Below are 27,496 nucleotides of genomic sequence, written 5' to 3'. Positions count from 1 at the left end.
CTGTTCGGGTACACAGAGGGAGAATTCAGAATGTCTAAATTACCTACAAGCAAGTCTTTCGGGACTTGTGGGAGGAAACCAGAAATTCTCCATTCAGTTCCCCATGCCTTCGCTCAAACCCCTCAATCTTCAACCAAACCCTCGATTTCCCCATCTTAATTTTTCCTTTTGTATTGTATTAGTTTTCTCCTTGCTATAGAGTGCTGTGTGATTTCTCAGTACTTTACTGGGGCGGAGAAACTACATCTTCTTCGCAGCCTTCAGCACATCATCAATGAAGATGAACATCTTGCCAAGGTCATCCCCACACCCCCACTGGCCTTCAAACAACCGCGCAACCTCAAACAAACCATTGTTTGCAGCAAATTACCCAGCCTTCAGAACAGCGACCACGACACCACACAACCCTACCAGGGCAATCTCTGCAAAACATGCCAGATTATCGACTTGGATACCACCATTACACGTGGAAACACCACCCACCAGGTACGCGGCACATACTCGTGCGACTCGACCAATGTAGTCTACCTCATACGCTGCAGGAAAGGATGCCCCGAAGTGTGGTACATTGGCGAGACCATGCAGACACTGCGACAATGAATGAACGGGCATCGTGCGACAATCACCAGGCAGGAATGTTCCCTTCCAGTCAGGGAACACTTCAGCAGTCAAGGGCATTCAGCCTCTGATCTCCGGGTAAGCGTTCTCCAAGGCAGCCTTCAGGACACGCGACAACGCAGAATTGCCGAGCAAAAACTTATAGCTAAGTTCCGCACTCATGAGTGCGGCCTCAACCGGGATCTTGGATTCATGTTGCATTACATTCACCCCCCACCATCTGGCCTGGACTTGCAAAATTCCACCAACTGTTCTGGTTTGAGACAATTCACACCTCTTTAACCTGTGATTATCCATCTCTCTGGATCTGTAATGATTTGATAACCTGCAAATGCTTGCATTCCAAGCATTGTCCGGCATCTCTGACTTTGTCTATATAAATGTTTCTGGATCATACCTCTCCATTCACCTGAGGAAGGAGCTGCGCTCCAAAAGCTCGTGTTTGAAACAAACCTGTTGGACTTTAACCTGGTGTTGTAAGACTTCTTACCGATTTCTCACAGACGAGGAATGCTATATAAATGTATGTAATTGTGCTCAGTTGTAGTCAATCTTTTTTTTCAAAATTCTCAGTTCTTGGCTTTCTTTCTGGTGTAAAAGTCAAGCATAACTTGCATAAAAGTTTCTATCAGTGACAGCTTTTTTTGAAGTCGTTTGCAAAACAATGAAACCCCTTACATTGCAATATTGCTTTAAGGGAAAATATTCCGTGACCCTAGAAAAATAATTTCCCATTAATAATAATAATAACAATAATCATCATCATCATCGTTATTGTCACAAGCAGGCTTACATTAACAATGTAATTAAGTTACCTTGAAAAACCCCAGTTGCCACATTCTGGCACCTTTTCGGGTCACAGAGAGAGAATACAGAATGTCCAATTCACCTAATAAGCACATTTTTCGCAATTGTGGGAGGAAACCGGAGCACTCAGAGGAAACCCACGCAGTCAGGGGGAGAGCGTGCAGACTCTGCGCAGACAGTGACCAAGACGGGAATCGAACATGGGACCCTGGCACTGTGAAGCAACAGTGCTACCCACTGTGCTACTGTATGCAAATGAGTTTTGCGCCAACATCAAGCGGATTTTCCATTCCGCCACAGTGGATACCAGCAACAGATCCCGCTGTAAATTCATGCTTGTGCAAAACCATCTTTTTGGGCCTCTCACTAACTTCTACCCCTCCCCCCCCATCATTGAACCCACCAGATGGGGCCTGTGAGAATTCCATCCCGTGTGTGACATGGAGGACATACCACCTGCCATTTTTAGTAGAAAATAATAATAGAAACAATGAAAATAAACCTTTACCTTAAAATGAGGTCAGATTAATGTAACTGTTGTGTCCAAGTCTGGGGCGGGATTCTCCAGTTGCCGACGCCGAAATCGCATTCGGCAATCGGCTGGAGAATCACAGTTCCCCACCAAATCGGGGGTGGTGCCGCTTTCGTGGTGCACTCTGCAAGTATGCCGCACCACGTATCGACGGCCTCAGGACATTGCCAGAGACCCACCCACCAATGCTCTGTCCCCGGCGGCCGAGTTCCCAACGGCATCAGTCGTGTGTGCTATCATGCGTCGGGAACTCAGCGTAGCATCTGCGGACTCAGTCCAGCGTCGCCACAGTTGAGGGAGTGCCAATCCGCGGGCAAGGGGATACTTTATTAGGGGCTGGGGGCACTTTGTGGGTTGGTTGTCTGGGACGCGCAAGCCGGTCAAAGGGGAGCACTGTTTTGCGGGCCGGATCCGCGAGCAGCCTCCGCCATGTAGCACGCCACGGCCGTTGCAGGCTGCCACCATGCACTTGCGCGGCCACGGACCCGGCTATTCTCCGGGCCATATCGGCAGCTAGAGCCAGGTGCTCTATGCTGCCGGCATACTAGCCCCCAGCAAAGCGGGGAATTGGTGGCTGTTTTACACCATTTCTTCTGCCACTGTTGTCCCTTGCTGGCGTGGGACATAGCCTCAGAATCGGAGAATCCAGCCCCTGATTTTTGTCACAATTTTACTTAAATCCTATTCAGCAAAGTAGTACTGCTGAAAGGACTGAGAATCCATGAATTTTTTTGTCACACTTATGCAATGTACCAAGAAATGCTTTAGGTGATACATAACATTCTACAGTGTCACATCTGAGAACCCTTACGTGCAGAAGGCAATCATCATTGACTGAGAGCGTATCAACCTCTTGAAAGAATATTGATCCCAAAAATCCTGATCTCCATTTGATTCAATGTTCTTCATCAATAGTAAAATTAGAAAGTTCAATTCTCAGTGTGTATAGTTTTGTATACAACTCACTTGTATAGTTTTGTCTCGTGGATTCAATTAATCACATGTTTGAAGTGAAGGAGTTGTTAAAAATCATTGAGGTATAACCACTATTGCAAAGTCTCAAGCACCACCGCCAAAAAATAATTAATGTGGGATTCAGTCAAAATGTTAATAGCGTGTAACTGAATAAGTCATCTTGGATCTACTACTGTGTTTAATGCAATACCTGTACTAATTCTTTCTTGAATAATTAAAAAGCCAATAGGGGTTCAGGCTTTTCATTGCAATATTGTCTTGACACCTTTGACTATCTCCTTTTCAAAGCTGGTATTTTTTTAATGGTGGTTTAAACATTTCTGTTAAATCAATGCCAGGAGGGTTGTTAAAATTTATCAGCCTAGAAATTGCCGTGTGATATCCATGTTCAAAAGCTTATTGTGTTTGCATGACAATACCTTTTCTGCAATTTAATGAAGGCATTAACCCATTCATTTTAAATAAGTTAATGCCTTTGTTAAAATAACAGACATGTAATTTATTAAAAAGGCATCCAGTGCATTTGAAGGCAGTAATTTTTGGAGATTTTGCCTGTGCCCTCAGAATAAGTACGTTAGTCTTTTTCAGATCAATGGGACACAACACTGAAATTCAGTTTGCATGTGACCGTATGTGTGTTGGAGAGAATAAAAAGGGTGGGATTTTCTGGCCCTTTCTGACAATGGGACCGTCCATTCTGCTGACGGTGACCCCCCTGCCCGGTCCCTCCGGCAGCGGGGATTGTGATCAACAGGAAATCCTGTTGACAGTGGTGGAACAGGAAGATCCCATCACTGACAAATGGCGGGTCGTCTCCACCACCGCAGAACACACCCAAAGATTGCGGTGGGAGAATGTGTCACCCCACATTCTTCATGATTGGGGCAGCAAGGTAGCATAGCGGTTAGCACAGTTGCTTCACAGCTCCAGGATCCCAGGTTCAATTGCCACCTTGGGTCACTGTCTGTGTGGAGTCTGCACGTTCTCCACGTGTGTGCGTGGGTTTCCGCCGGGTGCTCCGGTTTTCTCCCACAGTCCAAAGATGTGCAGGTTAGGTGGAGTGGCCATGATAAATTACCCTTAGTATTCAAAAAAAATGTTAGCTGGGGTTAGGTGGATTGGCCATGCTAAATTGCCCGTAGTGTCCTAGAAAAAGTAAGGTTAAGGGGGAGTTGTTGGGTTACGGGTATAGGGTGGATACGTGGGTTTGAGTAGGGTGATCATGGCTCGGCACAACATTGAGGGCCGAAGGGCCTGTCCTGTGCTGTACTGTTCTATGTTCTATGTTAATGGGTTATGGGAATAGGATGGAGGTGTGGGCTTAAGTGGGGTGCTCTTTCCAAGAGCCGATGCAGACTCGATGGGCCAAATGGTCTCCTACTGCACTGTAAATTCTATGAATTAGAGAGTAGTCAAGAGATATGAGTATCAAGTTAAGATTGGCACAGCCCTGTACAAGATACACAACTGATGAAATGAGGAGCAAAATCTCTACTGCACTGCCCAGAAGAAAGTACCTTCAAGTTGGATGTGAATCACTTTTTGCAACTATACAATTGGTTAATAATGGATTCTTTAAATAAGAGGATTTCCATTTGTATAGTCTTTCACAACTTTAGGACATCCTAAAGTGCTCTACCACATTGAAACACTTTGGAAGGATAGGGAAAGACAGCAGCCAATTTGTGGCAACAATGAAATAAATGGCCCGATGATATGTTTTGTTCTGAGTGATGTTGCTTGAAGGTAAATATTGGCCAGGAAATTGGCACAGGTGGGCCTTGGTTTAATGTCCCATCCAAAAGATGCACCATTCCCTCAATATTTCATTGACGTTTGGGTTACGTGTCCAGGTTTTTGGAGTAGAGTTGAAAACCTCTCTCTTCTAATTTAAAGGGCAGAATGGAGTTCCTGAACCACGGCTGATGCTGCTCATCCTCATTGGTTTTGAGAACATTTGACTCCCAAAATCCATTTTGAGACAACGTCCCATTACAACCATTGATAGCTAAGCTTCCTTTCAATCATTTTCATTTTTATGTCGCTCAATTCTTACTATTCTTGGTGTGAGGCAGATACGGGAAACACTTTTGCTCTTCCTGATGAACTTTTTTTTCCTTTTAAATTTAGAGTACCCAATTCTTTTTTTTTCCAATTAAGGGTGATTTTAGTGTGGCCTACCAGGTACATTTTTGGGTTGTAGGGGTGAGACTCACGCAGACACGGGGAGAATGTGCAAACTCCACAAGGTCAGTTTCCTAGGGTTGGCATCGAACCCGGGTCCTCGGCGCCGTGAGGCAACAGTGCAAATCACCGCACCACCTTGTCGCCCTTATTCCTGACCAATATAAAAGCAGTGAATACGTGCTGCATTGCCAGCTCCTTCCTCCCTTCAATACCAGGTCTCCCAATCCCTGGGAATCCCAGCTGGCCACGTTAAATTTAAATGACTGGTGAAATCTGAGGAACTGAGTCTCATTGAACGATGATAATCATGGATCTACCTCACATCCCTAGGTGGTGCTCGGATGTAACAAAACCCATTGTGGTTAAAATGGAAGAAGGCGCAATTACTTTGGGCGTGCTTTACCCAAATGGGAACAGAGTCCTATAGCGGGTGATTAGCCAGGTGTTTCCTGGTACTTGGAGCACCAAGAAATACCAGTCTATTGAACAGCGATTCGGGTAGATCAGGGCCTCAGCAGGGAACGCATGGCCAAGGTCACACTTAGACCCGTTTTCTGGACTGAGGAGCTCTGCCCGCCGGAACTCCTCAGTGCAGGGAGAGATCGAGACACCATTTCTAAATGACGTCCTGAACTCTTGACCACCCAAAGTGACCTCTGACCACCCCCCCATGTCCCATCTCAGCTATAAGGGGGTTGTCAGCTCTTCTGTACCCACGCAGCGCACCCCAGGGCCCAATTCCCATTGCGCAGAAAATGCCAGCTTGGCACCTTGCCGGTGCCACTGCCATTGCCCCCAGAGCACCTTGGCAGTGCCAGGCTGCCACCCAGGTGCGCCAGCATGCTTGTCCGGCAGTGCCAGGGTGCCACCCTGCCCCGAGGGCAAGCACCTGGATGCTGCCAATCCTCTTGGAGATACCCACACATGCCATTCTGTTTGATCCTCTGGGGGTACATCTGATTAGATCTCGGGAATGCACATTAGAGTGAGACTACATGTTAGACCACACGAGGCATGGTGGGCAGGGTAGATACCGTCGAGAGATCTCCCAGCATCTACCAACTGCTCTTCAAGCACACTGCGGACGGTAGATCTCACCCTTTGTGTTGTGTTTTACATATTTGCTGATTTGACACTCCTTGTTTCATGCTGGCGGGGGGGGGGGGGGGGGGGGGGGGGGGTGGAAATTGCCCCTAATTAGTGCATCGGCATTGAAGAACCAGGCGAATGAGCAACAGGACAAAACATGCACTGATTAAAGGAAAACATCAGACAAGTGTGTTGTGAGTGCCTTTATTGAACATTAATCTGATTTATAGATGTGGACTAATATTGGTTATGGCTAATTATTTATTTCGTTATTTTTAAATTTTATTTATTTTAATTATTATTGCAGCTGAACAGTTATGGTCTAATATTGATTTCAGCTTTGATTCAAGCATTCATCCCTCTGAGTCAGAAGGTTTTGGGTTCAAGGCTAAAGTATCTAGGCTGAAGCTTTGGTGCAGCAATAAGAGAGTCGACACAGTGCACCGTGTCGTCATTTGAATGAGAGTTTAACTCAAGGCCCCACCTACCCTCTCCTGTGGGTGTAACAGATCCCATTGAAGGGAAAGAGTGGAGCTCCCCCAGTGTGCTGGCCAACATTCACCCCTCAGCCATCATTGCAGAACGCTTTAATTGGTCATTTATCTCATTTTTGTTGATGGAATCCTGCTGCGCTTTGATTTGTTAGTGCATTTTCCGTGTATTAGACAGTGCTTCAAGGGCACTTTATTGGCTTTGCGATGTCTTGACACCGTGAAAGGCACAATATAAATGCAAGTTCTTTCTTTTAGTGTAATTATAGTGACAGATTGGATAAAACATCAATCGCTTGAATGGATTTATTTAGTCATCCAATTCTTGTTACACGGGAGTTCAAGTCGAACGTGTTGCTGTAACACTGATGATCCAATGTGTGTTCCTAACTGTTGGGGGGGGGCGGGGGTCAGTTTTGGAAACACTGCTCTTATCTTTACAAGGCTTTGAGGTTTTTTTTTTGGATTAATGTCATTGATTACACTTGCCTTCATGTTCACTTTTAATTTAATTGTATTTCTAGCAACAATATTGTTGTTGACTCTCTAGGGTGAAGTGCTGGAGCTGTTAATGAGCTTCCAAATAAAATAAATTACTGAGAAAATGAAAGAATCTAGTTTTCTTCCCCTCATTAGTGAGATGTAGTTGCAATATCAGACGCTCTCGCTGAGCAAATGAGTTCTTAAAGGTCAAAACACAAGGCTACAATTTAGTATAATATTGAATAAGAAAATGTTTAGTATGTGCCCTCACTTTTGAATAGACTTGCATACAACACATAAGCACTTAGTGGAACTTCCCTTTCTGGTTCATATTGAAAACCAACACAGGCAGTATTATTGCACAGTATAATGTTTTAATGATTCGTAGAGGCACTTCAATGTGGGTTGAAGTGACCTTCTAGAGATTTGCTCCCACATTCTGTGTCAGGGAGGAAAGCAAAGTAAGATACTGCCTGAATATTATATGCAACAGTTTAAAAAATTGATTTTGAATAGTTTTAACATACACTGTGCAGGCTGAGGTTTGTGCCTCGGCAGTTCTATTTACCAATGCCCAGGGCAGAGGTGGGAGCACCACCATTGACCTCAGCATGCCTAAGAAAGAACAGGCTTTCCACTCCTAATGCCCATCCGTGATTCCTGCTGTAAGTTGACATGTGAGACCGTCGGGATGAGAATAGGAGTGGTTGACCTGTGTTTGAATGACCTGTTAACTCTCACAGTCCAAGGTCACAGAAGAACAGACAATAGAGTGAGGTAGTCAGAGGGTTGCTGGTGCTAATGGAAGTGGATACCAATATGTGTCTTGTTATATTACTATATTGTAATATAAATATTACTCTTTTGTCTCGCCGAGTTGTATTGAATTCTTATGAGAAATAGTCAAAGTCCTCCAGATGATGACAAATCATTTATTGAGTAATATATATTAATATTGTGAGTTCTTTTACTTTATACTAGACTAGTAAAGCAAATAAGTAAGTTCAGATTAAAATAACAATTATGATAATACAGCACACTCTGATCTGATCACATCTTCACCCGAACTGTTCTCCACACATACTAACTAAAGAAAGAGCGGGAAACTCCTTATATAGCTCCTGTTAGTGTTGCCATCTAATGGTCATCTGTCTGTACTTCATTTACATTAACTGAACATGTATTGACACATACAGAGATCACCACGTTCCCCTTTTTTGTGTTACACTTTTCTATTTACACCAAAAAGAAAATTGTATATGATAAATGCAGTATTCCGTTATGCATTGCACAGTAAATAAGAAATAATCACTCAAAAGTTCATAAATTCATACTTGCTCATTGTCTCCCAGGATCTGATGCTCAGAATGTATTTTGTGTGTTGTGCACAGCCTTCTCCTGAAAGCATAAAATAAAATAACTCATGTTGGAATAATACATAGAACACAACATACAGTGCAGAAAGAGGCCATTCACCCATCGTGTCTGCAGCACACCCACTTAAGCCCTCACTTCCACCCTATCCCCCTAACCCAATAGCCCTCCTAACCTTTTTGGACACTAAGGGCAATTTAGCATAGCCAATCCACCTAATCTGCACGTCTTTGGACTGTGGGAGCAAACCGGAGCACCCGGAGGAAACCCACACAGACACGGGGAGAACGTGCGGACTCCGCACAGACAGTGACCCAGCAGGGAATCGAACCTGGGACCCTGGTGCTGTGGAGCCACAGTGCTAACCACTATGCTACCATGCTGCCCCCAATGTATATATTTATGTAATAATATTGGTAAGTAATCGAGGCTAAGGTACCCAGGCTGTGTGTTTGCTAAAGCTGAAATTAATGAGTCGGAAATGAGTGAAATAATTTTATGATTTCAACTATTTACTTGGTTACAGATGAAGGACTAATGGAATTGTGTTTTGATTGCTGGAGATTCCCTGGAGTGTAGATAATTTATGAGGGAATGGTGTGTAGTTGTAGTTGAGCAAGTCATGGAGATTAGAGAGATACAGATGGTGTAATTAATGGGAGGAGCCAGGTCTGTCTGTAGTTTTGCAGTTGCCTGCAAAATATTTTATTTTATTAAATAATATTTTAAACTGAACAGCAGTTAGCCGTAGGATTTGTGTCTGACAGGACAGAAGTGTACTCTTGAAATAAAATATTCCAAAATTCTCTAAGCTGAGCAAGTAACCAGTTGTGTTAACTTTTATTTCTAGGTGGCATTTGAACTGCCACCTGGGCTGCTTAATTGGAGTTAGTAGCAGGTATAGATAGTAATGTTCAAGTTTTTCCCTGTGTTTAAGAACTGTCTGACTGATAATTGTAAAACAATTTCTTTGATGTTCATGGGCTTGATTATGTGTTTAAATTAAAGTTTTTTTTTAACATAAAAGATACCTATTGGTCAGAGTCATCCCTCCTGGGGTGAAGTATCCTTTCCTCACAAATTTACAAATTTTAAAAAAATGTTTGGGGTTCTCATCTGGTATCCTAACAAATGTTGGGGCCTGGTCCGGTATCCTAACACCTTGCAGCAAGCAGGTGGCTTATGTGTGGAATTGCGTGACCTATTTGTGCTGTGCGAGCCATTGTGATAACAGCAATGTGGAGAGTGCTGTTAGCATCTCCCTTTCAGCATTGAGAGTATGTAAGGGTCCTCCAGACACATACTAATGCTGCCTAATAAGCCATAATTTGACTTCTCAGTTCAGTAGACCAATTGTTGTTATTGAAATAATACATTTGGCTCTACATTTCCCTAATGGTATTAACTCTTCTATTTACAGAACACTGAAATCCTCAACACTGCAATTCTAACTGGCAAAACGGTGGCAGTTCCTGTGAAAGTAATTGTGGTGGAAGAGGACAGCACGGTGACGGATGTGTCCGAGTTTGTTGCATGTAAATCATCAGATCAAAATGTATTGAAGGTATGGTGAAGGAACTCCCATCATTCTCCTGTTCAGCTCTGATAATATAACAGTGCAGAATACAGTCTGCACCTTTGTCCCCTTTTGTGAGAGTTTGATGTAAATACAATTAATCACTGGGTTGGGAAAGAATCAGAATGAGATGTCTCTTCTTGTGTCCTAATTCCAAGTGACAGGAAAGCTTTGGTGTGTATTTCAGCAGTCAGGTTTGCATAACATAGCTATGAAGGTATTTTTTTGAATACTGCTAATCATTTTGACATATTTTAAACTCAAACCAGTGTTTGCAATGGCGTTTGAGGTTTTTCTGTTCAGCATGTCATGTAGCCTGGCATGTAGCTCTTTAATGACGATCCAGAGGTTGGCTGCTTTGAAGATGGCCAAATGGTGCAGCACATTAGAACGCCAGCAATTTGGAGATCAGGGCTCGCGAGAGAGCCCCGCACGATAAGCTCTTTATCTGACCCTTGGCACCTATGTCAGCATTGTGCAAGGACAGGGCACTACTCTATCAGGAGGGGGTGAAGCATCCATGAAACTGCTCTCCTGCATCTCTGACAGCTGGAGCAGTGGTTGAGGCCTGAGATCTGGTCTCTCATCTAAAACCCTGGCACTGGCACAGAGGTACTTGGAAAGAGGAAGGGTGAAAGCGCACCTTTAAAAAACACCTTCACGAGGAGCGGTTACTGGTTTCGGTTCCTACAGCGATACCTCAGTTAAACTCAGCATTATACTCGTACTTAATGCCCCCACTTCTGAATTTACAGAAAACAAAGGGTTGACATTTCACAGGACTTCCACTAAGAACAGGAGAATCCCATGGAATTTCACCCTGAGTAGTTAAGTGTTGTGTAAAGTTATAGGGACTAACTAGCTCACTTAACGTAATCACTGTTTGTATCTCAGACCCATGCTTTGCAGACAATGGCAGCTCACTCCCCTCTGATTAACTCCGCACCACCAAATAGTGGACCACATAAGAAGCCGTTCAGCAGCCAGCTTAACTGCTTATCCATAACACGGTATGATATACCAACGTGCAATTTCCACTCGAGAGGGCAGCTGAGAGGGTGAAGCTGGGTCCACCGATTCCAGAGGCTAATGCTAGGAGGACTTATGGCTGGGAAAATGCCAAAGAGAGCTGGTTGGAAGGCCCATCTTGGTTGTTAGAAACATAGTCCCAATTGGTTTAGATTATTTTAGGCCTTTGAGCTCACACCCCACACCCTCCCCTCCATCTACCCCCCCCCCCCCCCCCCCCCATGCCAACTTAGTGGCAACTCACCCAGTATCCACCATGAGCAGATCCCAGGAAACATGTGGAAATGAAAAAAAAATACCTTCCTAAATTCTAATACAATTCTCACTAGACAGACTTGATAGTGAGAAAACTCCCCTTAATGGAATGATTAGAACATTTTAGTCTCCCCAAGTGGTTAATGACTATAAAAAAACAAATTTCTGTTCATATCCCAAAGTTTTTAATGGCACCTTTAAAATACCAATCAAACTGTGAACTCATAACCATTTTCTGAGATAATTGTAACTTTCAAAATTCAGCCAAACATTTGTCATGAATAGCCCGTATGGAAATGTCAACAAATAGCTCTCTTGAAACTGCTTAAACAGATCCTGTACCAGCTGGCCTGTTAATCCATGTAGTCCAAGTGAGGCATTTTTAAATCATTTTATTACAGTTTCAAGAGTGGGGACTTTAAAAAATCTCAAATCCTGGCAGTTAAACAGACCTCATCTGCTGTTCAAGTGTGTTTGCATCTACTCCATCAATTTGTGACTCTGACATTGTGCATTATAGTCTTGGCAACAGCCAAAAAGAGGTCTGTTTGAACTCAAACACTGAGTTCAAAGGGCTCTGCTGGGTTTGTATTTCCCTATTGTGCAAATTGCTCCCCACTCCCTTCCCTCCTCTACCCCCATTCCTTTCCCTATACCAGCAATGATTTTATAATTCACTATTGGAGGCAGGAACCCCACATCCAGCACTTACCAGCCATTTTGAAAGCTGTCTTCTTGACTGTGCAAAACTCCCTTCCCATTCATTTTGAGCAATTGAGGAAAAAAATAGGATGGAATGTTTCTGACCTTCGGGACCGAAAGCAGAAGGTGACAGCTGGCACCATCAAGGTTTGCTTTAGGGGAAATTTTGTTTTTAACCCTTTTGTCGGCATGTTCCAGGACCGACTAAAATGTACAGAGAAACAAGAAAATTAACATCAACTTCTTCTGGTTGGGAAATTTCAGAAAATGAGCTTTTTGCCAGTGATTCAACAGAAAATGAAGTTTTTATGCCGATGATTATTGTTCCCCTTGTTGAAAGAAAAGACGTGAAACACATAGAAATAGATTTTCCTGTAATATCAGGCAGTAATAAGCAGTGTGACATTGTGATCCAGCGCCTAAAAGACTGCTAATGATCCCACGGTGTTCAATAGCTGCTCTTAAGTGGAAAAACATTCACTTTGAAACACATTTTTACACTCCACATGAAACACATTTCTTTTTGCAGCTGGTTGTGAGATAATTGTTCTGTTCATTAAAGGGAAGCAGTTCATTCTGGAGCCCCTTTTAAAAATAAGGCCCAGACTAATTTTGTACGCTGAGAGACCAGGCATTTTGTCTTTTTATCGAAAGGACTTGGGCTCGAATCTGATGCAGAGTGACAGGATGAAACTCTGTGAGGTTCAGGTGTGAGATGAGACTGGATAGTATCAGAAATATCTGTCATTTGGCAGCCTCACTCAGATACAATGAAGACTGACGATGTGGAGAGTAGGAGGATCGCTCATACTCAGGAGTATTAGTTTTGCCTGTGGCGGGGATTATCACAGAATCCCTACAGTGTAGAAGGAGGCAATTTGGCCCATTCGAGTCTGCACCGACCCTTCAAAAAAGGATCCTACATAGGCCCTATCCCTGGATACTAAGGGGCAATTTGGCATTGCCAGTCCACCTAACCTGGACTGTGGGAGGAAACCCAAGCAGACACAGGGAGAGCGTGCAAACCCCACACAGAGAGTCACCCGAGTTCGGAATTGAATCCAGGTCCCTGGTGCTGTGAGGCAGCAGAGCTGACCACTGCGCCACCATGCTGTTGGGATTTGAGGTCATTGCTAACCACTGTGCCACCCTGCTGCTGGGATTTGAATTCCCTGGAGCTGGCATTGGAAATGAAGCAGGAAAGTCTTCTATTTCCGAATGCTTCTCCTCAGCAAATGTAAAATCCTCAAACCAATTGCACACACTGTGTCCCCCTCTCTGACTCTCCACCTCCGACCAGCCATAAAATGCTTTCTGTTCCCCATCCTGAAGCCTAAAATGGAGCTAGGTTAGGAAGTTACTTTAACAGCATGCGTGGATTGATTTTCTGATGGTTTGTACATGGATTTGATGGGTGGGAACATGTCTGAAGTCTCGGCAGAGTTGGCACTTGGCAAATATGGCCAGAATGTGAACATAAACAGTTACTGTTCAGCAGACAAAAGGAAACGGTAACAGTATATGAATCAAATTAAAATGTTTATGAAACCAACATACTCACAAATAACAGCGTGACATGCGCAGTTTTCCAATCTATACGGAAGATTCCCGGATTGAGAGAACTTTGGAACAACTCTGATGTTCTCACCTAAGTTTTTATTATTTTTACTTGTATGAGATTAAGTACAATAAATAGTAGGAAAGCTTTCTGTTTGTCTCTTCCGGTAATGGGACAAAAACAGTTATACGCTTGCCAAATTAGAAAGCACATCCTTTTTTTAAAAAAAAGCTTATTGCAGTCAAACAAGGAGTGGGAAAAGAGGGGTGCCATTCCACCGCTCCTCATCTTTCGGCAACAATGGTTTCACATATCTAAGCTCCACAATCACCAGCAACCTGTCACTCGATGCTGAAATCAAAGCACATGCTGCAAAAGCTGCAGCTGTTATGTCTAAACTGAGTACCAGAGTGGGACAGCAGCAACCTGACTGAGAACACAAAATAAATCTACCGAGCCTGCATCCTCTGTACACTCAGTGAGACCTGGACAACAAAAGCTAAGCAGAAGAAAAGGCTGAACAGCCTCTACCATCAGTATCTCAAACATATCCTCAGCATCACTTGGCAGGACTAGGTAGCAAACTCAGAGGTCCAGGAATGTGCTAATTCTGTCAGCGCATACACATTGCTGAGCCAATGATGTCTACGCTGGCTCGGCCACATTCATCGGGTGGATGATGGCCATAAACCCAAAGATCAACTGCATGGTGAACTGGCCACTGGTCATGACCTCCTAGTCACCCATACCTCAGTACAAGGACATCTGTAAGCTTCCACCCTAAAATCATTAAAGAAGCCATCCCCTATGGACAAGCCCTCCATATACACAGGATCTGCTCAGATGTAACAGATATCTACAGAAGCTGAAAGACAGCCTCGTAAGAACAGGATATGGCACTCGATTCATTGATATAAATGACAGCAATGGAAAGAGTTTAAACATTTAAACATCTGGAGCTCACACTAGGCTTGTCTCTAAGTATTGTGCAATGCAGATCAGCTTTGACTATATTGTATAGTGTTTGGTGGAACAGACTTTAGTGGTTAGCCTCCTCCTGTTCCCAATTATCCTGTGTTTCTACTGTGGTCCACTTCATGTGCATATTGTTTATGTGAGGAATAAGCATGAAAAGCCATGCAGATCATTTGGCTATTGCATGTACAGTTCAACTCAGCTATCACTCCCAGTTTAAAAGACCAGCTATATTACATGAATGAATATTTTTCTTAAATATAGAGACATCCTTAACATTTGAAATACGATGGATCTCTCTATGTACTTATCTCCACCCAAAGTCCAATATTGACTGCCAAGGTTACCGCAATACTCAATATTTATGCCTCGTGGGCTCATTCAAAAGTGCCACAGGGACATCAGTCAATCAGCCAGATACAGATGTAATGGGAAGGTGACTGATGCCTTGTTTGGTGGAAAAAGCAATTATATCACTTTCCCTTTGGATGACCGACAATAACATGATAGATTCGACTTCAGCTTTTCCAAACAAAAAGATTGGACAGTACAAGACATCAATGAAAACACATGTGGGTTCTATTGGATTCTGCAAGCAATTCATTCAGGAAGCACAGAGCTATTGCTCCATCAATGTTCAATTCATCTGTGACAATTGACTCTGGTTCATACAATGCTCGACCCTCAGTCACCAGTCATAACACTACTATTTCAAAGCACTCCATTGTGATTCCATTATTTGACTCATGAAGTAAAGGGCAGTCTTGGCTCCTCCAAGGCCTGTTGTGCCCTGATGCAGGTAAGCCGTAGGCATCTGTCAATGATAGGTACAGTAAGGTGCATGTAGCTTCCGGGATCATTAGTGAACAGAACAAAAGCTATTGATGCAAGGTCCATGTCGCATGATCCATGACTCCGGGATCAATGTGGTCTGTCTCACAACATTGTAAACCGATAAGCATATACAACCTCTCGAGAAGGACAACCAATCAGAGCTAGGGGATAAAGAGAGAAAGCCAGAGGAGGAAGATAATCCTGTTGCAGTCTCTGTTCAGGCAGATAGAACTGTACACCACTATGTGACTCTCCTCTCAGTCCTCCATGCATTCCATTGTCTCAGACAACCTGTTGCCACCTCAACCATTCATCAACAAAGGTACTACCTGTAAATAAACCACCAAGTGTCCCACTGCAGGTACTGATGACCCATTATTTAACACCATACCAGAAATCTTCTCTGGACAAAGTTTACCCTGCACGTTTTAATGCAATAACAATAATGTTTATCCATGTGAATAAAATGCCGACAGAGACTCGGGTGTATGCCTGCTCCTATGTGCGTACATAGTTGTTTGCTGCAGGCTCTAGCCTTTACAGCACTTCTTCTGCTCTCCTCTTGGTAAGTATCAGAGTGCTGTTTCCATGGCTGCTGCTCTACTTTCTTGATCTGGGTCATTGAATGGCCCAGTTACTGGTTCTGCCACACCCGGGACAGTTTTAGAAATCATGACTAACTTTGACGTGTATGTTACATCAGAAAACATCAGATGCTGAGTACTTAATTGTATACTTTGGTGCCAGTGAAAGAGTAGAATGAGAAAGAAGGGCAAGAGAAAGAGAATATCAACCTTGGCAGGAAGCTTTCAATAACACCAGCCACAATTTCCCCCTTACCTGGTTGGCCAGCAATGTGGAGAGGGATCGCCTCAAAGTCAATCCATACTTTTCAAGTTCTCTACCCATGATTGATGTGTCATAATATTTGTGATCTCTTCCAGCAAACAGGCAAAGATGAGAACTTCAAATTGCCAGGAGGATGTACAGTCAGACTTAACCATAATTGTGCAGCTTGTAGTGGGTGTGATTACATGTAGTGCAGCTATATTCAGATTCAAGGATTTGTTTCGGGTAAATTCCTTTCAGGATCTGACTGATGGAATGGGTGGAAGAATAAATTGTTTGTGCAAAGTGAACTCTTCTGTATAAAGACCATACATGCTAATCCTTCAAAGCACTGTGCATTAGTATGAGGGCAAGGAAGCCCAAGTGTCATGCTTAGTTTGAGCAGCTAAATAACATATAGGAAGGATGGGTGGTCCTAGTGATAGGATCCTTAGAATTACTACAGTTCAGAAGGAGGCCATTCGGCTCATCGAGTCTGCACTGACCCTCAGAAGTTACTGAGGCCCCCCTCCCCCACGCTATCCCTGTAACCCTGCGCATTGATCATGGCCACTCCACCTAACCTGCACATCTTGGGATACTTGGGGGAAATTTGGGGTGGCCAGTCCACCTAACCTCCACATCTTTTGACTGTGGGAGGAAACCGGAACACCCGGAGGAAACCCACGCAGAAACTCCACACAGTCACCGAAGGCCAGAATTGAATCTGGGTCCCTGGTGCTGTGAGGCAGCAGTACTCACCTCTGTCCAACGTGCCACCATGAGATCATATTGGTTACTCCTACCAACTAGGTTTGGAGATCTAATCTGGATGTCAATGACCCAAAACTCGAGACTTTGCCTAAAGTAACTGTACTTTATTATTTTATTTCTGTTACAGACAGTTTAATGATACTTACAGCAGTATGTACTCACTCCATGCTTTAGTTGCCTGGTTTCCCTGAGAAATAGACAGGATCAGGTCCTCACTTCATCCTTATCCGCTCACTGTTCAATAGCTGACCAGGCTATCCCCCTTCATAGAACAGTACAGCACAGAACAGGCCCTTCGGCCCTCGATGTTGTGCCGAGCAATGATCACCCTACTCAAACCCATGTATCCACCCTATACCCGTAACCCAACAACCCCCCCTTAACCTTACTTTTAAGGACACTACGGGAAATTTAACATGGCCAATCCACCTAACCCGCACATCTTTGGACTGTGGGAGGAAACCGGAGCACCCGGAGGAAACCCACGCACACACGGGGAGGATGTGCAGACTCCACACAGACAGTGACCCAGCCGGGAATCGAACCTGGGACCCTGGAGCTGTGAAGCATTTATGCTAACCACCATGCTACCGTGCTGCCCCATTCTTCCTTGTCAGGGTGCAGTGATCTTGACCTTAAAAAGCACTGTGCTTAAATAGGTCTCTGCTTCCCGCCCTGCTACTTCCACACTTTCTGATCATCTCATTTCCCTGATAGCAACAGTCCATGGTGGCTCATTTTCACCCTTGACAACTCTCCCCAGAGCAGGAAAGTCCTGACAGCATATTTGGCCAATCTTGTTGCTTGCTTCAGTGATGTCTGTCTGTTCCAGTGTGCGTGCAGTTTCGCTGAGCAGAAGGAGCCCACCTCCTCCACCTGTCCCCGGTTACACCAATTACGTAAGGGTGTTTGCAAACTGCAAAATTTCTACTTACTCAATCATATCCTGAACAAACAGCAATCACAGCTGCATTACATTAAGACATGACTTTTTGACCTTACTTTGAGTTTTAAGCAAACAACTGTGCAGTTCTGGAATCCACATTACAGGGGGGATGTGATAGCATTGGAAAGGGGTGCAGAGGAGATTTACCAGGATGTTGCCTGGGCTGGAGAGTTTTAGCTGTGAAGCAAGACTGGATAAAGTGGGGTTGTTTTCCTTGGAGCAGAAGAGACTAAGGGGGGGACATGATTGAGATGTAAAAAATTATGAAGGGCATATATATACAGGAAGAAACTTTTCCCCTTGTTGGGGGGATCAATTACTAGGGGCCTTAGAGTTAAGGTAAGGGGCAGGAGGTTTAGAGGAGATGTAATGGAAAACCTTTTCACCCAGAGGGTGATGGAAATCTGGAATTGACTGCCTGATAAGAGTGGTGGAGGCAGAGACATAGAACATAGAACAGTACAGCACAGAACAGGCCCTTCGGCCCTCGATGTTGTGCCGAGCAATGATCACCCTACTTAAACCCACGTAACCAGTATACCCGTAACCCAACAATCCCCCCATTAACCTTACACTACGGGCAATTTAGCATGGCCAATCCACCTAACCCGCACATCTTTGGACTGTGGGAGGAAACCGGAGCACCCGGAGGAAACCCACGCACACACGGGGAGGACGTGCAGACTCCACACAGACAGTGACCCAGCCGGGAATCGAATCTGGGACCACTGGAGCTGTGAAGCATTGATGCTAACCACCATGCTACCGTGAGGCCCCGTAACATTTGAGTAGTATTTAGATGTGCACTTGTAATGCCAAGGCATACAAGGCTATGTGCCAAGGGCGGGAAAATGGGATTAGAAAAGTGAGGTGGTTGTTTTTGGTAGGTGCAGACACCTACCAAAGGGCCGAAGGGCCTTTTCAATGCTCTAGACCAGAGTTTTTCAAACTTTTTTTCCGGGGACCCATTTTTACCAACCGGCCAACCTTCGCGACCCACGCCGGCCGACTTTTGCAAACCACGCTGGCCAACCTTCGCGACCCATGTCGGCCGGCCTTCGCGACCCATGCTGGCCGACCTTTGTGACCCACCATTTTCTCTTACCTTGTTTGCTGCTGACAAAAGTGGAGGAAATTGTTTTGGATCCCTTCGGCCCTCGTACACGCTTCTCCAATGGAACCTGTTGGATGGGGGTGAAGCCTCCATCATACTCGGAAAGTATGGTGTCTTCATTTGTCCAAAGTTCTGCATTTTTTTCTTGTAAAATTTTATCAAATAAACCCCCCCCCCCCCCCCACCGAACGTGTAAAAAAAAAATTAATAAAATAAATGAATAAAATTAATAACCCCCCCCCCCCCCCGAATTTGTAAAACAAAAAGCTGCGACCATTTAAAAAACAAAGCGGCCGCACTGCACATGCGTGCCCGATCATCGGCGCACATGCGCATAGTTTTGTGCATTGGCGCCGATGATCTGGCAAGCACGCGCAGTGCGGCCGCATCTTTTTTGACATGTTCGCGACCATTTTGAAGGCCGCTTGCAGCCGGCATTATTAACAGCCGGCTGTTGCGCGCATCTTTGCGTGATCGGGAAAGCCACGACGGGTGGCTACGCGGCCCTCCCAACACCCGCCCGCGACTCACCCGCGGGTAGCGCGCCCGAGTTTCGACAATGCCTGCTGTGGACTTCTAAGACTCGATGACTTGAACGTTGCATGATTTATGTCATCAAAAAGGTAACAAACTAGGCATTACAAATAATGTTAAATAATGTTTGTAAGCCTAACCTTCCACTGTTTCCAGAAAAAGGCTTCCACAAAGCAATTATCCTAATACTGTATTCGAACTGAAGCGGCTGCTCACAATCAACAAGCCTAGTTCATTAGTTGTCAGCTCTTCAGAGTACAAAACTGTGTTTTGACATTCCAAACAGCCCCACCCTCCTCTACTGCACTTGCTTCAGAAAGCCTTGAGTCTTGGGATGGTGCAGTACTTCTCGTTGCTGCCATTCTTCGAAACATTGACATCGAAAACACGCTGTCCCTGATGTTGCAACCGCAAGCCTCTGAACTCTTCAGAAGCATGAAGATTTGTCTTACCATCAGTGGCCCCTTGTTGGACAGACATAATTCTTGTGAAGTGCTTGACTGTTAGGCTGGCCACAGAACCTACGGAAAGTCAGCTCACCCTGAATTCATGCATGTGAAACTCTGGTTGGACATATTGCTTGAGATTTTTTTTTCACATGAAATCCTCGCCCAGTCAAACAGCCTTCTTTCCATTGCTCAGATTTTTGTAACTAATAATAAGTGTTCAAAGATAATGAGAACATTCACACAATTTTTTTGGTGCCACTGTTTTTCTCACAGGCTTTTTAAAACACTGTCCTGGAGATTAACCTTTTAATTGTTGGTGAAGACTCCAGGAGAATCTTGGGGCATTGGTAATGCTAGCTCCGTCCCCATTCTGCCAAGTCTGTGCATAAACACCACACTCAGCCCCATCCATATTTGGAGAATGTTCTACGAAGCAGTCGGGCTGTCAGAACAGCTGAAAGGTCTGTCAGATCACTAAATCCAATTAAATGAAGCAGTACATATGTCCGATGCTCTCCTGCTGTGAGAGTGAGGATAATGATCCAAATTGCAAATGATCGTTCATTTACTTTTAAGAAAATGAGAAATTCATTGCGGCGCTGGTTCTATTACACTGGAAGGATTTAAAGTCGTGCTTCTGGCAAGCTGAAAAGATTAGAGGGATTCTTAAATCTGTCAAGACTGTGAACACTGGTGTGCTGGCCCCTTGTTGCAAGTGCACTTTCCCAGTTTAATTTGCAATGCTTTGTTACTGGAACTCATTCATCTCCAGACTTATCAATGCTGGATCTTGCTGGTTTGGGAAGTACCATGCTTTGTAGATGGCTTGAACAATAAGCTGGGATTACAAATGTACTCCACTTTGTAGCACAGGGTTAGGCTGGGTTTGTGCTGATACCTAATAGGCCTCTTGACATGGCCTCTCGCACAAAGCCAAGTTACATGATTCCAACATAGAGTAAAGCATGGCCAAATGGTCTGCATTTCCTCAGAGGGGTGAGCGGGAATCTTTATTCCAAAACTGCGCAGCCTGTGGCTATATCAGTGTTCAAAAAAAAATTTAATCACGCAACACTTTAATTTGTATGTGTGAATAAATTAAACTGCTGCAGTTCGTCCTATCAGATGATTAATATACTGTGCTGGTTATTGTCATGTGTTAGCACAGTTTAATTAATTTAAAATGACCCAAATTGTGCAAATGGTATTTCTGGAAAACGTAGCTGTCCCTTTGCAATTAGGGAAGGTAGCTTCTCGGAGATTGCAGCTACATGCTACGAGTGGGGATCTGCTCTGAAAGCTTCCGTCATGTAGAAAATACAGTGCTCTAATTGAGCTTGAAAGGGACTGGGGACAAAAGAAATATAATTCCATAATTCCACACTTCTCATGGAGCGTTGCACCCACAGAGAGCACAGACCAGCCAAATTGAAAATGCACTGTTGCAGCCTTTTCTCCAACCTGTCCTGTTTAATCTGCTGGGCTGAATCACCTTTTACGCTGCTGTGGGTGCATGCCATTTGTTAAGAATTAGCGTCTTGTGTGAAAGCATCTGGCAATGCAGGCAGGGATTTCCTCTTATGTAACTGTATATTTGAAAGTGAGCAGGAGTTGGATTTTGTTTTGGAAAGCTGGGGTGTACTCAGCAGCTTTGCAGCCTGAATATTCCAAGGAGATTTGAAAAGGAAAACAAGGAATGCTAAAGGCGGATAAATGGTGTTGTGATAGAGGTATTAACCATAAGTCTAATTGAATGGTGGAACAAATTTAAAACCTGAATGGTTATTCTTGTTCCAATGTACAAACCTAAAATTGAATCAGGAAATAGTGAGAATACACAAAAGACCAGCAATAATAAGATCAGGAGTGGGGATGCGCAACGTTCAGCCATTCATGACTTCTCAGATGCTGAAACAGGCCATGTCCAAATGCAGCAAGACGTGGACCATATCCAGGTTTCAATATTGAAATGAGGCCTGCACTCATCTCAGTCAGGCTCCAGGGCCACCTGAGAAAAAGGTCCCTGGCAAATTTAGCAGTGCCCAGAAAAGGCATGCAAATCAGGCATGCACCATCACTCTGCAAAATTAATCAACATTATGCCCATTTTAAACCTCTGGAACAGCATAGGGCAACGGTCTTTTGTATTTACTCGTCATAGATGGGCTTCGCTGACTAGGCCAGCATTTATTGCCCATCTCTAATTGTCCTTCAAATGGTGGTGGTGAGCTGCCTTCCTGAATCACTGCAGTCCATGTGGTATAGGTACTCCCATCGTGCTGTAAGGGAGTAAATTCTTGGAATTTTACCTTGTGACAGTGAAGTCACGGCATTATGGTTCTATGTCAGGATGGTCAGTGGCTTGGAGGGGAACTTCCAAATGTTCCTATGTGTCTGCTGCCCTTGTCCTTCTAGATGGTAGTAGTTGTGGGTTTGAAAGGTGCTCTCTAAAGAGCCTGAGTGAGTTCCTGCATGGCATCTTGTAGATGGTACACGCAGCTGCTACTGTACATCGGTAGTGGGGAGAATGAATGGTTGTGGATGGGATGTCAATCAAGCTGGTTGCTTTGTCCTGGATGATGTCAAGCTCCTTGAGTGTTGTTGGAGCTGCACTCATCCGGAAAAATGGAAATCATTCCATCACACTTCTGACGTGTGCCTTGAGATGATGGACAGGCTTTGGGGAGTCGGGAGGTGCGTTATTCGCTACAGGATTCCTAGCTTTTGACCTACTCTTGTAGTCACAATATTTGTATGGATGGTCCATTAGAGTTCCTGGTCAATAGTAAACCCCAGGATCACGATATTGGGGTAATTCAGTGATGGTAAAACCATTAAACGTTAAGGGCTGATGGTTAGATTTTTTGTTTTTCAAGATGGGCATTGCCTGGCACTTGTGTGGCACAAATGGTTATTTGTCACTTGTCAGCCGAAACCTAGATATTGTCCAGGTCTTGCTGCATTTAGGCATGGACTGCTTCAGCATCTGAGGAGTCGCGAATGGTGCTGAACATTGTGCAATCATTAGGGAACATCCCTACTTCTGACCTTATGATGGAAGGAAGGTCATTGATGAAGCAGCTGAAGGTGAATGGGCCTGGGACACTACCCTGAGGAACTACTGCAGTGTGTCCTGGGATTGAGATGATTGACCTCCACCAACCACAACCATCTTCCTTTGTGCTAGGCATGACTCCAACCAGTGGAGAGTTTCCCCCCTGATTCCCATTGACTCCAGTGTTGCTAGGGCTCCTAAATGCCACACTCAGTCACATTTGCCTGGATGTCAAGTGCAGTAATCCCAGCCCACCTCTGGAGTTCAGCTCTTTGTCGAGATTTGAATCAACCCTGTAATGAGGTCAGGAGCTGAGTGACACTGGTGGAACCCAAACTGAGCATCCGTGAGCAGGTTATTGCGAAGCAGGTGCCGCTTGACAGCACTGTTGATGATTCCTGGTAATCTGGTTGGTTGATACTAAGAAGTTCCAGTGGTAGTGAAGGAAGTGGTACATTTATTTCCAATAGTCTCTGAATGAACAGACATTCTGGTCCAGGCCTGCCTGGAATTTCTTGTGAAATGTTCACAATTTTGTCTCATTATTAAAACTGTCAACTTAAAATGTTTACCTTGTAGGCATTTCTGTGCCAGTTAAATCAAAGCTTTTTCTTATATTGGCCGGCACAGTAGCACAGTGGTTAGCATTGTTGCTTCACAGCGCCAAGGACCCAGATTCGATTCCCGGTTTGGGTCACTGTGCGGAGTCTGCACATTCTCCCTGTGGCTGCATGGATTTCTTCTGGGTGTTTCTGTTTCCTCCCGCAGTCGAAAGATGTGCAAGTTAGGTGGATTGCCCATGCTAAATTGCCCTTAGTGTCTATAAAAGGTTAGGTGGGGTTACTGGGTTACGGGGATAGGGTGGAGGTGCGGGCTTAAGTGGGGTGCTCTTTCCGAGGGCTGGTGCAGACCCGATGGGCCGAATGGCCTCCTTCTGCACTGTAAATTTGCTGATTCTATGATTCCATGGAAACATTCTCTTTCCTGCATCAACACCAGTCGAGAGGAGAAGCATTAAGAGCTTCAAATGGGGTCGGAACCAGGTTTATCCTGGGTCCCCAGCAGTCATAGAAGGGAGGCAAATCTGCCGTCCTGCTTCCTGATAATACTTAAATGGGGAAAAGAACAGAGGAACTTTCAGAGCTCGGTCTCCACTTTAACATTGCTTTCTTAGCATCGTGATGTCAATATTAAAGTACAGTAGAGATGAAAGAATTCATCTGGTTGATGAATACACTGATCATCATTGAGGGATAACATTCGGGGAATTATTGAAAACGGCTGGGAGAGTGGCCCCACTGGAGAGCTTCTTTGATCTCTTGCTGTTACTTAGCTCCTCGTTTATTTAAATAGTTCATACTGAATGCTGGAGAACATCTTAGTGAACGCCATTCCTGTTGCTGTCTGTTCAAGGCAGTCTCAGAGACTTAAATAAAGTTTGAAAGGCATCCAGATTTTTTTTTGAACATAGGCTTTTCAATGCAATTCTCAGATTGCTTCACTCCAAGTAATTTAATCCTGACTTTGCTCATGGGATTCAACACTGGACCAAAATAAAACAAAAGCAGTAATGTCACACTGTGACAGCGGTACAAAACCATTAATGGGATGAAGTCATGTTTAAATTAGATATTCTATTTATCTGTAACTGTGAAGTGTTTAAATGCCTTTTTGCACAAATCAATGACAATCTTTTCCCCCAGTAATAAATGAGGAGGTCAGAATCCAGACTATTAATAGAAATGAAGGATAGTCAAATCCTCATTTATGTAATAGGCGTCGAGATGAACTAGTTGAGATAAATTGATTTTATCCCCTTACGTGTGATCTGAATATGCTCATACTGCATCGTAACTGGACCTACTTCTTTTTCTGTGCCTGTTGCCATAAATTCGACATAGTCAGACACTCCAGCAGGTGGACTACATGTGTCTCATGGCCTTTTGTGCAGAATTGGGTGATTTAATTTCAGAACATCTTCTGTACAGCAGCAGAATAAATTTGCTAATATATTCAGATATATTTATTTGGAGCCATGGATACATATTCGTGTGGCCTCTGTAGCCCACTGATGAAAACAGAACATGAACTTTCCTGAGAGCAATTGGATCTGGACAATAAATAGTGGTCTTGCCAGTGGTGTTCACATTGCAAGAATGAATAAAGAAATGGAGCTTTGTCGGGATGTACTTCTCTACTCAAAGGGCAGTGCAAATCTTGAACTATCTCCCCAGGGATCTGCCGACGTGAGTTGAATTAAAAATTCGAAACTGAAGTTGATAGATTTTTGTTTAGCATGAGTATTCACGGTTCTAAAACCAATATGGAAAGCAGTGAGTGTTCAGCAAGAGGGGCCAGACTAGGTATTCAGGAAAGATAGGAAAGGGATGGTGGTATTGATTATAGAGAATATTGCAGTGTTGGAGAAAGAGGATATCTCCAAGGGGTTGAGGGCAGAGTCTATTGGCTAGAGATATGAGGCGGGATTCTCCATAGCCTGACGCCAAAATCGGGATCGGCGATTGGGCGGATAATGGCTTCCGATGACTGAGCCTGTGCAGGCGCCGGTTTGATGTCAGTTTGTGATGCTCCTCCCCCTCCAAATCAGCATCATCGGTTGCACGCAGTGGCAAGGCAGTTGGCGCGTCATCAGCCGGCACGCCCGCGATGCTCCGCCCCCGATGGGCCGAGTTCCCAACAGCGTGGGCCGCGTCTGGTCCCAGTGGTCAGGACCTGGTATGCCGGCTGCGGAGAGTATCCAGCGCCGCCACACTCGTCCGGGATCCGTACCGCTGGTGCAACCTGTACGGCTTGTCAAGCCTGCGCATGCTCGGCCCGGGACCCGTTTTCCACGCCATCCGCAGTTATTCCATGTGGCGCCAGTGCTAGCCCCTCACCAGTACCAGAATCGGTGAGGGGTGCACGCCGTGATTCAGCCGCGGATTCTCTGTTGGTGTCGGCATTTAGTTTCAGGAATGGAGAATTCCACCCGAGGAATAATAGAGGTGTAATTACATTGCCTGATGTGTTCACCGGCTACCAATGAATGAGAGGATGTGGAGGAACAAATGAGCAAGGAAATTGCAGAGAGATGTAAAAATTATTGCATAATTATAATAGTTATAATGGGTGACTTTATGTAAATGTAGACTGGGATATAGTGGTGTATGGTGTACATAGCAGAGAGGGGCTAAAGATAATAGAATGTGTTCTGGAGCATTTTTTACAGCAGTATGTGTCCAATCCAAAATGAAAGGAGGCACTGCCAGGCCTGGTTCATGGAAATGGGGTGGGCCAAGTGGATCAAATATCAGTAGGAAAACATTTGAGGAGACAGTGATCATTGTACCATAAGGTTGAGCTTGGCTATGGAAAATGACAAAGTACAGTTCGATAAAGGATAACTAACTTGGGGAAAGCCAACTTTTAATGAGATAAAAATGGATTTGGGCGAAAGGCAGGGAAAATAAATCCAGAACTCAGTGGCTGACACAAGAGATAGAATTTAAGACAAAGAAGAAAACGTCTGCTTATGACAGATGTCAAGTTGAAAAAACAATTGAGAACCAGGTTGAATATTGAAGGTGCAGTGAGGAGGTGAAAAGGCAAATAAGAGAGGCAGGGAGGGAGTATGGAAAGAGATTGGCAGCTAACACATGGTTGGGGACAATTAAACTGGAGGAGGAGGCTCCACAAATATCTCCATCCTCAATGATTACAGAGAATTTACAGTGCAGAAGGAGGCCATTCGGCCCATCGAGTCTGCACCGGCTCCTGGAAAGAGCACCCTACCCCTACCAAGGTCAACACCTCCACCCTATCCCCATAACTCAGTAACCCCACCCAACACTAAGGGAAATTTTGGACACTAAGGGCAATTTATCATGGCCAATCCACCTAACCTGCACATCTTTGGACTGTGGGAGGAAACCGGAGGAAACCCACGCACACACGGGGAGGATGTGCAGACTCCGCACAGGCAGTGACCCAAGCCAGAATCGAACCTGGGACCCTGGAGCTGTGAAGCGATTGTGCTAACCACAATGCTACCGTGCTGCCCTAAGGAGGAGCCCAGCACAACTGTGCAAAAGCCAAGGCTTAAAGATTTCAACCACCTTCAGCCAGAAGTGCCAACTGGATGATCCATCTCAGCCTCCTGCAAATGTCGCCAGTATCACAGATGTCCAGCCTTCAGCCAATTCGATTCACTCCACGTGTTATCAAGAAACTGCTGAAGGCACAAGATACTCCAAAGGCTATGGTCCTGACAATATTCCAGCAATAGCATTGAAGATTTGTACTCCACCACTC

General features: G+C 44.5%; 1 protein-coding gene across 3 annotated transcripts in view; it reads left to right on the top strand.

Moving 5' to 3' along the window:
• LOC119962282 (transmembrane protein 132C-like) overlaps window positions 1–27,496 on the top strand; it is a 1,347,532-nt gene that overhangs the window by 1,094,345 nt on the left and 225,691 nt on the right. For all 3 annotated transcript variants that reach the window (XM_038790273.1, XM_038790281.1, XM_038790286.1), the window contains one exon: window positions 9,977–10,120. In XM_038790273.1, coding sequence (XP_038646201.1) covers window positions 9,977–10,120 — 144 coding nt within the window. The remainder of the gene's footprint in view (window positions 1–9,976; window positions 10,121–27,496) is intronic.

Source organism: Scyliorhinus canicula, chromosome 1 (assembly GCF_902713615.1).
Source record: "Scyliorhinus canicula chromosome 1, sScyCan1.1, whole genome shotgun sequence".
Taxonomy (NCBI): domain Eukaryota; kingdom Metazoa; phylum Chordata; class Chondrichthyes; order Carcharhiniformes; family Scyliorhinidae; genus Scyliorhinus; species Scyliorhinus canicula.
This window is presented reverse-complemented; position numbering and strand designations above follow the sequence as displayed.